Consider the following 12,698-nt stretch of genomic DNA (forward strand, 5'->3'; position numbering starts at 1 on the left):
ATAAAAAAACGTCTGATTATAACAAAGGAATAATTTTATCAACAAACATCGTCAACTTGCCGATGGATTACGAGATAAATATGTTAACAAGTCTCAAGAGTCCGCCATTTTGAATAATTTAAAAAAATCCGATCATTTATTCTATATTTTTCTCAGTGTACCGATTCGAGTTTATTTTCTCGGTGTAATTTATATGTTTTTGGTAACGAAGTGCTTTTTAGATTTCGTCGATTCAGTTTTCTCAGTGTATTTCAATTAAATCTAGTTCTATTTGCAATATTTGAAAGTAGGCGCGATTGACTAGTGTTCGTACATAACCTCTTTAGTGGCCGACGAAAATTTTTTTTTTGTTAAAAATTATTATTAATCTATATACCCTCGTATATAAATTATACTCAACCAAATGGTCTTGATAAGTAGGCGTAATTGACTACTGTCTGAACATACTCACTTTAATGGATGACAAAACGTCGTGTTTATTATTGACTTCTCTGCACACCCTCGTACGTAAATTTTAACAACAATGATCCACATGTAAGTCTACAAAAGTAAGCGCAATTGACTAGTACCCATACAAACCATGTTTTACTTTACAACACACCCTCGTACATATAATAAACAAAATTTTATCAGATCGTTTTCACAATTAAAAAAAAAACTTTCTTAATCAAGATTTTATTTTTTGAAACTAATTTCGAAATATCTTAATTATAATTGAATAAATTTTGTTTTTTGCATTAAATTTTTTCGAGAATTTTTGAATTTTTCCCACTATCCAGATAGTATAAAGTGTTTCTAATTAGTTTGTAATCAATTTATCATTGATAATCAATTTTTTTCGATAGTTACAGATAGTATACAGTGTTTTTCGTTTATTCTGAATCATTAGGAAACTTTCTTTTTAGCCCCATTAATAGTATACAGGGTTTCTAATTGAAATCAATTCCTCAATGAGAATTTAATTTTTTTGTGCTTGTTGTATATCGTACAGTGTCTTCAATTAATTTGGAATCGTTTTTAAATATGTTTTTCATTAAAAATATTTTTTCATGTCATATTGATAGTATACAGTGTTTCTAATTAATCGGGAAGTAATCGGAGGCATTTTTAAAGGGAAATCTGATTTTTCTCACTTTCCAGATAGCATACAGTGTGTTCAATTAATTTGATATCATGATTAAACAATTTTTTTCTCCGGAGTCTCCGGATATCATACAGTGTCTATAATAAATTGGGATTCCATTGGAAATTTATTTTTAATGAAAATAGATTTTTGTCAACTTTCGGATAGTATACAGTGTGTGTCGATAATTTGTACCAGTATTATACAGGGTGATAAGAAATGAAAATTTCAAAAAAATGAAACATCGTATATTTTCTACTATTAAATGTTCGTTATATTTTTAAATTTTTTTTCGAATTTTGTTCTTTTTTTTTTCATTATTGGTTGATGAAATTTAAATTTTCGGTAAACCGGCGATAACTTCACTCTCGATACCCACTTCGTTCGTACCTCTCAGGATTTTGACGTAACCGTATAAACCCCAATTGTAATTCCATGAATTTGCTGCTCTCCAATAGGGTAGGTCGTCTTCCACACCCCATCCGACTATCCTTATGGACTGTTCCCCAACTAAATCACCCATGGTATAACTGTACACACCTGATAACAAATAATCGTGAGATAAATCGACGTACGAACGGACTATAAAAAATAATGAAAATATTTGATATAATAAAGAAAAATTCACGTACGAACGGACTATAACATGTAGAAATAAATTGACAATAAACAATATTGAATCAATGTATGAAGGGACTATAAAAAATAGTGAAATTATTTGATATAATAAAGAAAAATTCACGTACGAACGGACTATAACATGTAGAAATAAATTGACAATAAACAATAATGAATCAATGTATGAACGGACTATAAAAAATAATGAAAATATTTGATATAATAAAGAAAAATTCACGTACGAACGGACTATAACATGTAGAAATAAATTGACAATAAACAATAATGAATCATTGTATGAACGGACTATAAAAAATAATGAAAATATTTGATATAATAAAGAAAAATTCACGTACGAACGGACTATAACATGTAGAAATAAATTGACAATAAACAATAATGAATCAATGTATGAAGGGACTATAAAAAATAGTGAAAATATTTGATATAATAAAGAAAAATTCACGTACGAACGGACTATAACATGTAGAAATAAATTGACAATAAACAATAATGAATCAATGTATGAAGGGACTATAAAAAATAGTGAAATTATTTGATATAATAAAGAAAAATTCACGTACGAACGGACTATAACATGTAGAAATAAATTGACAATAAACAATAATGAATCAATGTATGAACGGACTATAAAAAATAATGAAAATATTTGATATAATAAAGAAAAATTCACGTACGAACGGACTATAACATGTAGAAATAAATTGACAATAAACAATAATGAATCATTGTATGAACGGACTATAAAAAATAATGAAAATATTTGATATAATAAAGAAAAATTCACGTACGAACGGACTATAACATGTAGAAATAAATTGACAATAAACAATAATGAATCAATGTATGAAGGGACTATAAAAAATAGTGAAAATATTTGATATAATAAAGAAAAATTCACGTACGAACGGACTATAACATGTAGAAATAAATTGACAATAAACAATAATGAATCAATGTATGAACGGACTATAAAAAATAATGAAAATATTTGATATAATAAAGAAAAATTCACGTACGAACGGACTATAACATGTAGAAATAAATTGACAATAAACAATAATGAATCAATGTATGAACGGACTATAAAAAATAATGAAAATATTTGATATAATAAAGAAAAATTCACGTACGAACGGACTATAACATGTAGAAATAAATTGACAATAAACAATAATGAATCATTGTATGAACGGACTATAAAAAATAATGAAAATATTTGATATAATAAAGAAAAATTCACGTACGAACGGACTATAACATGTAGAAATAAATTGACAATAAACAATAATGAATCATTGTATGAACGGACTATAAAAAATAATGAAAATATTTGATATAATAAAGAAAAATTCACGTACGAACGGACTATAACATGTAGAAATAAATTGACAATAAACAATAATGAATCAATGTATGAAGGGACTATAAAAAATAGTGAAAATATTTGATATAATAAAGAAAAATTCACGTACGAACGGACTATAACATGTAGAAATAAATTGACAATAAACAATAATGAATCAATGTATGAACGGACTATAAAAAATAATGAAAATATTTGATAAAATAAAGAAAAATTCACGTACGAACGGACTATAACATGTAGAAATAAATTGACAATAAACAATAATGAATCAATGTATGAACGGACTATAAAAAATAATGAAAATATTTGATATAATAAAGAAAAATTCACGTACGAACGGACTATAACATGTAGAAATAAATTGACAATAAACAATAATGAATCAATGTATGAACGGACTATAAAAAATAATGAAAATATTTGATATAATAAAGAAAAATTCACGTACGAACGGACTATAACATGTAGAAATAAATTGACAATAAACAATAATGAATCAATGTATGAACGGACTATAAAAAATAATGAAAATATTTGATATAATAAAGAAAAATTCACGTACGAACGGACTATAACATGTAGAAATAAATTGACAATAAACAATAATGAATCAATGTATGAACGGACTATAAAAAATAATGAAAATATTTGATATAATAAAGAAAAATTCACGTACGAACGGACTATAACATGTAGAAATAAATTGACAATAAACAATAATGAATCAATGTATGAACGGACTATAAAAAATAGTGAAATTATTTGATATAATAAAGAAAAATTCACGTACGAACGGACTATAACATGTAGAAATAAATTGACAATAAACAATAATGAATCAATGTATGAACGGACTATAAAAAATAATGAAAATATTTGATATAATAAAGAAAAATTCACGTACGAACGGACTATAACATGTAGAAATAAATTGACAATAAACAATAATGAATCATTGTATGAACGGACTATAAAAAATAATGAAAATATTTGATATAATAAAGAAAAATTCACGTACGAACGGACTATAACATGTAGAAATAAATTGACAATAAACAATAATGAATCAATGTATGAAGGGACTATAAAAAATAGTGAAAATATTTGATATAATAAAGAAAAATTCACGTACGAACGGACTATAACATGTAGAAATAAATTGACAATAAACAATAATGAATCAATGTATGAACGGACTATAAAAAATAATGAAAATATTTGATATAATAAAGAAAAATTCACGTACGAACGGACTATAACATGTAGAAATAAATTGACAATAAACAATAATGAATCAATGTATGAACGGACTATAAAAAATAATGAAAATATTTGATATAATAAAGAAAAATTCACGTACGAACGGACTATAACATGTAGAAATAAATTGACAATAAACAATAATGAATCATTGTATGAACGGACTATAAAAAATAATGAAAATATTTGATATAATAAAGAAAAATTCACGTACGAACGGACTATAACATGTAGAAATAAATTGACAATAAACAATAATGAATCATTGTATGAACGGACTATAAAAAATAATGAAAATATTTGATATAATAAAGAAAAATTCACGTACGAACGGACTATAACATGTAGAAATAAATTGACAATAAACAATAATGAATCAATGTATGAAGGGACTATAAAAAATAGTGAAAATATTTGATATAATAAAGAAAAATTCACGTACGAACGGACTATAACATGTAGAAATAAATTGACAATAAACAATAATGAATCAATGTATGAACGGACTATAAAAAATAATGAAAATATTTGATAAAATAAAGAAAAATTCACGTACGAACGGACTATAACATGTAGAAATAAATTGACAATAAACAATAATGAATCAATGTATGAACGGACTATAAAAAATAATGAAAATATTTGATATAATAAAGAAAAATTCACGTACGAACGGACTATAACATGTAGAAATAAATTGACAATAAACAATAATGAATCAATGTATGAACGGACTATAAAAAATAATGAAAATATTTGATATAATAAAGAAAAATTCACGTACGAACGGACTATAACATGTAGAAATAAATTGACAATAAACAATAATGAATCAATGTATGAACGGACTATAAAAAATAATGAAAATATTTGATATAATAATGAAAAGTTCACGTACGAACGGACTATAACATGTGGAAATAAATTAACAATAATCAATAATTTTCAATAATTTCCTTGAAAAAATTAATGATAAATATACCTACGAATGGACTATAAAAATATACGGATGAATTGACAATAATATAAACATAAATTTTCGAATGAACGGACTATAAATTTTTTGAAACAGCTAATGATTAATGTACGTACGAACGGACTATAAAAAATAGAGCAAACGATAAAAATTATACGTACGAATGGACTATAAATATATATGGATAGATTGACAAGGACAATAATAAATAAATGCACGAAAGAAAATAGTGGAAAATAAATAAAATATTTGGTAGCGTTTTGAAATGGTAGAAACAGAATTTACGAATGAATGGACTATAATATTCTTGAAACAACTAATGATTAATATACGTACGAACGGACTATAGAAAATAGAGCAAATGTTGAAAATTATACGTACGAATGGACTATAAATATACATGGAGGGATTGACAAGGAAAATAATAAATAAATGTGTGAATGGACTATAAGAAATAGTGGAACGGAATATAATTTTTTCGAAAAAACTAATGATAAATACACGTACGAACGGACTACACAATATAAATAGAACAAACGATTATAATATCGATAAATCTGCGTACGAATGGACTATACCTAATTGATACGATAAAAAATCTTCGTAAACTTTAATGGTAGCTTCGACGGAACCGTGTTGCATAATATCTCTCTGTATATCTTCGACGGTGGTCAAATTGTACGGAGAACCATCGCCGTAAGTCAATTCATTAGCGTATACTTTATCGGGACTGTCACATTGTCTGTTACACGTCGGCGTCGTGAAGTTGTAATCGTTACATGGCGGTCTGAGATCGTCGTGTGTGTAACGTTCGCACGGCCACATCGAATACGATTTACATCCGTCGGTGGTATTGTAAATTCCCCCCGTAACTATACCGTCGGTCTGCCAATACAACCAAGCCATGTAGGGGTAACCCCCGTCGCAACCTTGACCGCAGTTACTGCAACACTCCAATAAATCCTCAGATGACACTAGTACTGTTAGTTCCCCGTTGGATTTAATACAACGCCTGTCGCTCATAGCGGAAGCTGCGGCTACCGCCTGTAACATACACAGTATGGGACAATCTGTAGAGTATTAGAATTGAAAATTAAAAATTTATATACGTACGAACGGACTATAAGTTTTGGATAAAAACTCGATAGGAATGAGAAAGATGTATACGTACGAATGGACTATAAAAAAAATAAACTATTCTTATTTGAAGCATATTTTAACGAACGGACTATAAAATTTGGAGAAAACCTTGATTGAAATAAGAAAAAATATATACGAAAAGATTATGGAGAAATTTGCGTACGAACGGACTATAAAAAACGTAATGAAATAAACGATTTATAATAATAATAAATAAACGTATGAACGGACTATACTATATAAATAGAAATCGAACACTTACCCAAGAAGAGCTGCAAGATGCTTGATCCCTTATTGTACGGATGACGTTTTCGCATTGGGGCCACTGATCGTAGGCGAAGAACGTATCCGGTATATCTGAATCGGTTTTATGGTGTTTTATAGGTAATTTGATGTTCGATTTCAAACTACCCGTTAATTTTTTAATTTCGCTCATCGGGGTATTTTCGTCGAAATTTTTCCCCGCTTTCCACGTATTCTGTTGTCTGTTTATCGCGTCGATGAATTCGATGGAAAGCGGGTGTAGTTTATCTATGGTTTCGCCAAAGACGCTGCTCGAAAGCAACAAGGAAACGAATATTTTCAACATTACGTCGATTTCTATATATAAACAAAATTTAAAAATATCGATACACCCTGTAGATATAAAATCGTATTAACTTGTACTTACCACTAAATTTTTCTATGTTCCTATCACAAGAAAACAAATTCAGTACGAATCCAGTGATAACCAATTTATTAATTCAAATTAATTATTTAGGTATATCCTTATATACTTTCTTTTCAAAAAAATCTCGTAATTAAGATAAAATTGTTTGAATGATTAAAAACATCAACTGATTATCAATAAATTTCATCTACCTGAGTGTTTTGTCAATGGTTTATGAGATAAATAACCTTATTTGTAAGTCCCAAGTCTCAGAAGCCCGCCATTTTGAAAAATATATAAAAAAGATCATATCAATTCTCCGCTTTCAAATTTACCTCCAGTTATTTAATTAATAACTAGTATTTCTTAATGTACCGGTTCGAGTTTGTTTTCTTAGTGTAGTTTACAGGTTTTTGAAACCCTAATGTTTTTTCAGTGTATTTATACAAATACGTTCTTTTAATGATTATCAATGAAATCATTTTTGAATTATACTTTCTCAAGTACATTTTACTGTATTTGGAAGTAGGCGCGATTGACTAGTATTCTTACATGGCCCCTTTAATAGTAGACGAAACGACGTGTCTTTCTTGTGTGAAAACTCGTTTACTTTTCTGCATACCCTCGTGTATAAATATTTTAATCTATTATTCACACCTAACCAAATTGTTTTCAAAAGTAAGAACAATTGACTAGTACTCATACAAACTATGCTTTACTTTCAAACACACCCTCGTATATAACATAAACAAAATTATCCAAACTTGATTCACAAGTAGGCGCGATTAACTATGGACTAATTTAAAAAAAAACTCTAAATCTAAATTTCATTTGATTATGTTATATAGTTAATTTCCATTTTGGAAACTATTTTTTCGAGAAATTTTGAGTTTTGTTTTTAGAAAAAAAAGACACTTTTACTTCTTAATTTGTTTTATTTGGAATAACAAAAAATTTCATCTTATACATACATATTTTATCAATTAATCGAGCTGAAAACAATAAAAAAAATTGTTAATAGTTTTTTTAAATAAACATTTTTATTATTACCTACCTTTTTGAATCCTATGTCGTTGGCATACTCCCTAAAACATTGTCTGCATAAATTCAAGCCGTATTTTCTGATAAGCCCGTGTCTGTTGGAACAAGCACGACTGAAATCAAAAGACAAACAAAATTTACAACAAAAAATTTAAATATACGAAAACTTTTATCGAAATCAAATTTTTTAAACAAGCACGTTGTTAAAATGAAGGTTATGTGTACAAAAAACTAATTTAAAACGGTAAAATCGAAAAAATATACATACCACGATCTGGAACCTTGTCCGTATTTACGAGGATGAGAATACCAGATATTTTGGAAACCCATTTTTTTGTTTAAACAAAGTTTTTTGTTCTACAAACCCAAAACTCGTCGAAGGCAACGATAAAAAGAAATCAAGACGTTGAAATGACAACTGACAGACATTTGACAAATAATAAAAAAGAAGAATTATATGACTTTATTTTTACTCAACTACATCATAACACTTTTATATAAAATCACTGAATATCCCATATTTTATCAAATAGTCACAATATAATCCAATTAATTGATTGAATTAGTAAAAATACTCCATCTAGTGCCTCGTCGATTTGTCTACTGTAATTCTGTTTATATATAAACGAACGCGTAAACCATAGAGAAAATGTATTATTTTAACGTTGTTGTACTTTCGTGTTTTATAATGTGACACTAATTATTATACAAAAGAACGCGAAAATTATTATATTTGGTATATTTTGAATTTCTACGTGATATTAGTCATGTTTAATGCCGGGTGTAATTTTTATTTAATTATGGTTTTAAACTTATTATTACCTTCAGTAAATTTGTTAGAATATGAAAATGTGTGTTTTAAAAATGAAGACAGTTGTAAAGAAACTACCAGGTAAGTAAAACTAATTTCATTATATCAAACTTATTTATTTCTTCTGTAGACGTTATCTTCTATACGATGTGAATAGACCCGAAGGTTTTAATTTAAGAAGGGACGTTTATATGCGTTTAGCAGTTTTATTTCAAAATTTACAAACCTCCCCCGATTTAAATAATTTTGTATTAGTATTACCCCCTTGGTCGAATTTGGTACATTGGTCGTACAGCGATATCCCCGAACAAATCCCCTGGGGGTATTATTTTGATTTAGATAGTTTAAAATTATTCGCCCCAGTTATAGAAATGCACGAGTTTTTTCATAGTAAGTTATAAAAATCGAGAGAAATGCTTTTAGTATTATTTTATTTAAATTGTTAGGTTATCCATATAAATTTTCCAAAATTACAATCGACGAAGTTTATAATCTACAACATTTCGAAAATATGTTCGAAACGGGGGATTTTAGGGATCGAATGGAAATATCCCCTTGCCGAAATAAAAACGATAACAATTATTTTTTTTATAAAAACGTATCTAGTGCCAACGTAAAATGTTTGTCGTACCACGGCCCGGCTACTAAACTGATCGAATTGCTTCGAAATACAACAGCAAAGTAAGAAATTCGACTTTTTAGTATAATTTAAATACAAAAAAAATCATTTTTCTTTGTAGAACTATTTTAATAAATCACGCCGAGGTTGTTCTACATGATACGTTCGGTAACGCTAAATATTGGCAAGCGAGACGAAGTATGCGATTCAATACCGATTTAAAACGAATTTCGGCCGAATTTAGAAGAAATTATCTAAATTCCGACGATGTAAATGATAAAATTGTCCTACCGGAAACGTGGATCAAAGAAAAAGTATTTATTCAAACCAAAATCCCTTGTCTCGAATAATTTTCATATTTCAGCCTAGAAGGGACGCTATAGGAGGCCCTTATGTCGCAGTACATCTCCGGAGGAGGGATTTTGTTCGAAGTAGACCCACTGAGGTGCCAGGTTTACAAAATGCCGCAGTACAAATCAAAACCGTGCTTAAAAATTTGGGTTTGAGTACGGTTTTTGTAGCTACTGATGGTACTGAAGCAGGTAACTTGCAGATTTGTTGTTTGAAGGTGGTTTAGTGATTTTTTCGTTTTAGAATTTGGGGAATTGGAGCGTTTGATGGGGGGTTATAAAGTCATGAGATTTGTACCTCCGTTGGATTTTATGGAGAAGTATAAGGACGGCGGAGCGGCGATTGTGGATCAGATTATTTGTTCTTGTGCGAGATATTTCGTTGGTACTCACGAGAGTACGTTTACTTTTCGTATACAGGAGGAGAGGGAGATTATGGGGTTTCCCGTCGATAGTACTTTTAATGTTTTTTGTTCGGAGAGCGGCTGCCCCACGCCTTCTGTTTGGAAAATTGTTTTTTGATAGGTAAATTTTGATTGTTTTATAACGTTTTTTATTAATTTTTGGTCATTTTAACGAATTATCCACGAATTCCTCCAATTTACACAATTTTTCATGTACAGAGTGGTGAGAAAATAAAAGATTTTGTTCAGTAACTATAAATTGTATTAGTTTTTATTTTCGAAAAATTTCATGTTTTTTCACAAATTTTTTACTGTATACTTGATCTATATGGTGTTTAGTACGAATTATTCCAAATTACACACTTTTTTATATACAGGCTGTTGAGAAACTGTATAATTTTGCTCATTAACAATGCAGTCTGTGAATATTTTGATTTTTTGAAAAATATCCTGTTTTTTTTGTTATTTTAACAAATTTTTGATTTTATAATCAATATACAGGATGTTTTCTACGAATTATTTGAAATTACACACTTTTTTATATACAAAGTGTTGAAAAATTGGATAATTTTGCCCTTTAACAATGCAACTTGTCAATGTTTTGATTTTTTAAATAATTTCCTATTTTTTTTGTTATTTCATCAAATTTTTTATCTTATACTCGATATACAGGATGTTCTATGGGAATCTCTTTAAATTACATTCTTTTTGATATACAAGGTGATGAGAAAATGAATGGTTTTGTTCAGTAACCATAAATCGTGTCAATATTTTGATTTTTTGCAAAATTTCTTGTTTTTTTTTGTTGTTTTATCAAATTTTTTAACTTATACTTGATATACAGGATGTTCTTTACGAATATCTTGAAATTATATACTTTTTGATATACAAGGTGATGAGAAAATGAATAGTTTTGTTCAGTAACCATAAATCGTGTCATTATTTTGATTTTTTGAAAAATTTCCTGTCTTTTTTGTTGTTTTATCAAATTTTTTATCTTATACTCGATGTACAGGATGTTCTATGGGAATTTATCGAAATTACATTCTTTTTGATATACAAGGTGATGAGAAAATGAATAGTTTTGTTCAGTAACCATAAATCGTGTCATTATTTTGATTTTTTGAAAAATTTCCTGTCTTTTTTGTTGTTTTATCAAATTTTTTATCTTATACTCGATATACAGGATGTTCTATTGGAATTTATCGAAATTACATTCTTTTTGATATACAAGGTGATGAGAAAATGAATAGTTTTGTTCAGTAACCATAAATCGTGTCATTATTTTGATTTTTTGAAAAATTTCCTGTCTTTTTTGTTGTTTTATCAAATTTTTTATCTTATACTCGATATACAGGATGTTCTATTGGAATTTATCGAAATTACATTATTTTTGATATACAAGGTGATGAGAAAATGAATAGTTTTGTTCAGTAACCATAAATCGTGTCATTATTTTGATTTTTTGAAAAATTTCCTGTCTTTTTTGTTGTTTTATCAAATTTTTTATCTTATACTCGATGTACAGGATGTTCTATGGGAATTTATCGAAATTACATTCTTTTTGATATACAAGGTGATGAGAAAATGAATAGTTTTGTTCAGTAACCATAAATCGTGTCATTATTTTGATTTTTTGAAAAATTTCCTGTCTTTTTTGTTGTTTTATCAAATTTTTTATCTTATACTCGATATACAGGATGTTCTATTGGAATTTATCGAAATTACATTCTTTTTGATATACAAGGTGATGAGAAAATGAATAGTTTTGTTCAGTAACCATAAATCGTGTCATTATTTTGATTTTTTGAAAAATTTCCTGTCTTTTTTGTTGTTTTATCAAATTTTTTATCTTATACTCGATATACAGGATGTTCTATTGGAATTTATCGAAATTACATTCTTTTTGATATACAAGGTGATGAGAAAATGAATAGTTTTGTTCAGTAACCATAAATCGTGTCATTATTTTGATTTTTTGAAAAATTTCCTGTCTTTTTTGTTGTTTTATCAAATTTTTTATCTTATACTCGATGTACAGGATGTTCTATTGGAATTTATCGAAATTACATTCTTTTTGATATACAAGGTGATGAGAAAATGAATAGTTTTGTTCAGTAACCGTAAATCGTGTCATTATTTTGATTTTTTGAAAAATTTTCTGTTTTTTTGGTCACTTCAACAAATTTTTCATCATATACTCTATATGTGCAGGGTGTTGTGAAACTAATTTCGCTTACTAACAATGCAACATGTGAATATTTTGATTTTTTTTTGAAAAATTCCTGTTTTTTTTGTTATTATAACAAAATTTTAA

General features: G+C 27.9%; 3 protein-coding genes across 4 annotated transcripts in view; 1 reads left to right on the top strand and 2 right to left on the bottom strand.

Moving 5' to 3' along the window:
- Positions 1–1,356: 1,356 nt before the first annotated feature.
- LOC130442476 (cathepsin B-like) lies at positions 1,357–7,853 on the bottom strand. Its single transcript, XM_056776628.1, has 4 exons — positions 7,178–7,853; positions 6,770–7,107; positions 5,946–6,411; positions 1,357–1,663 (listed from the first exon to the last, which is right to left on the bottom strand). The coding sequence occupies exons 2-4, from the start codon at positions 7,094–7,096 to the stop codon at positions 1,458–1,460; spliced, it is 999 nt and encodes a 332-aa protein (XP_056632606.1). The 5' UTR covers positions 7,097–7,107; positions 7,178–7,853; the 3' UTR covers positions 1,357–1,457.
- A 214-nt stretch (positions 7,854–8,067) lies between these two features.
- On the bottom strand, positions 8,068–8,614 carry LOC130443178 (40S ribosomal protein S29). The gene is made up of 3 exons (XM_056777686.1): positions 8,466–8,614; positions 8,211–8,310; positions 8,068–8,148 (listed from the first exon to the last, which is right to left on the bottom strand). The coding sequence occupies exons 1-3, from the start codon at positions 8,525–8,527 to the stop codon at positions 8,140–8,142; spliced, it is 171 nt and encodes a 56-aa protein (XP_056633664.1). The 5' UTR covers positions 8,528–8,614; the 3' UTR covers positions 8,068–8,139.
- Positions 8,615–8,922: 308 nt separating this feature from the next.
- LOC130443186 (GDP-fucose protein O-fucosyltransferase 2) overlaps positions 8,923–12,698 on the top strand; it is a 14,194-nt gene continuing 10,418 nt past the window's right edge. Inside the window, exons 1-6 of one of the 2 annotated variants that reach the window (XM_056777697.1) lie at positions 8,923–9,089; positions 9,139–9,398; positions 9,455–9,689; positions 9,749–9,941; positions 9,992–10,169; positions 10,222–10,502. In XM_056777697.1, coding sequence (XP_056633675.1) covers positions 8,965–9,089; positions 9,139–9,398; positions 9,455–9,689; positions 9,749–9,941; positions 9,992–10,169; positions 10,222–10,499 — 1,269 coding nt within the window. In that variant the 5' untranslated portion in view covers positions 8,923–8,964 and the 3' untranslated portion in view covers positions 10,500–10,502. The remainder of the gene's footprint in view (positions 9,090–9,138; positions 9,399–9,454; positions 9,690–9,748; positions 9,942–9,991; positions 10,170–10,221; positions 10,503–12,698) is intronic. The other variant, XM_056777698.1, reaches the window with a different exon arrangement.

The sequence above is a fragment of the Diorhabda sublineata genome, chromosome 4, assembly GCF_026230105.1.
Source record: "Diorhabda sublineata isolate icDioSubl1.1 chromosome 4, icDioSubl1.1, whole genome shotgun sequence".
Lineage (NCBI taxonomy): Eukaryota > Metazoa > Arthropoda > Insecta > Coleoptera > Chrysomelidae > Diorhabda > Diorhabda sublineata.

Bases quoted from the DNA above. Each gene is read 5' to 3' on its own strand.
- LOC130442476 (XM_056776628.1), bottom strand. From the start codon at position 7,096: ATGTTGAAAATATTCGTTTCCTTGTTGCTTTCGAGCAGCGTCTTTGGC. The intron at 6,412-6,769 runs GTAAGTGTTCGA...TGTATGTTACAG, and splicing joins CATCTTGCAGCTCTTCTTGG to GCGGTAGCCGCAGCTTCCGC. The intron at 1,664-5,945 runs GTATAGTCCATT...ATTTGTTATCAG, and splicing joins TTTTTTATCGTATCAATTAG to GTGTGTACAGTTATACCATG.
- LOC130443178 (XM_056777686.1), bottom strand. From the start codon at position 8,527: ATGGGTTTCCAAAATATCTGGTATTCTCATCCTCGTAAATACGGACAA. The intron at 8,311-8,465 runs GTATGTATATTT...TTTTGATTTCAG, and splicing joins GGACAAGGTTCCAGATCGTG to TCGTGCTTGTTCCAACAGAC.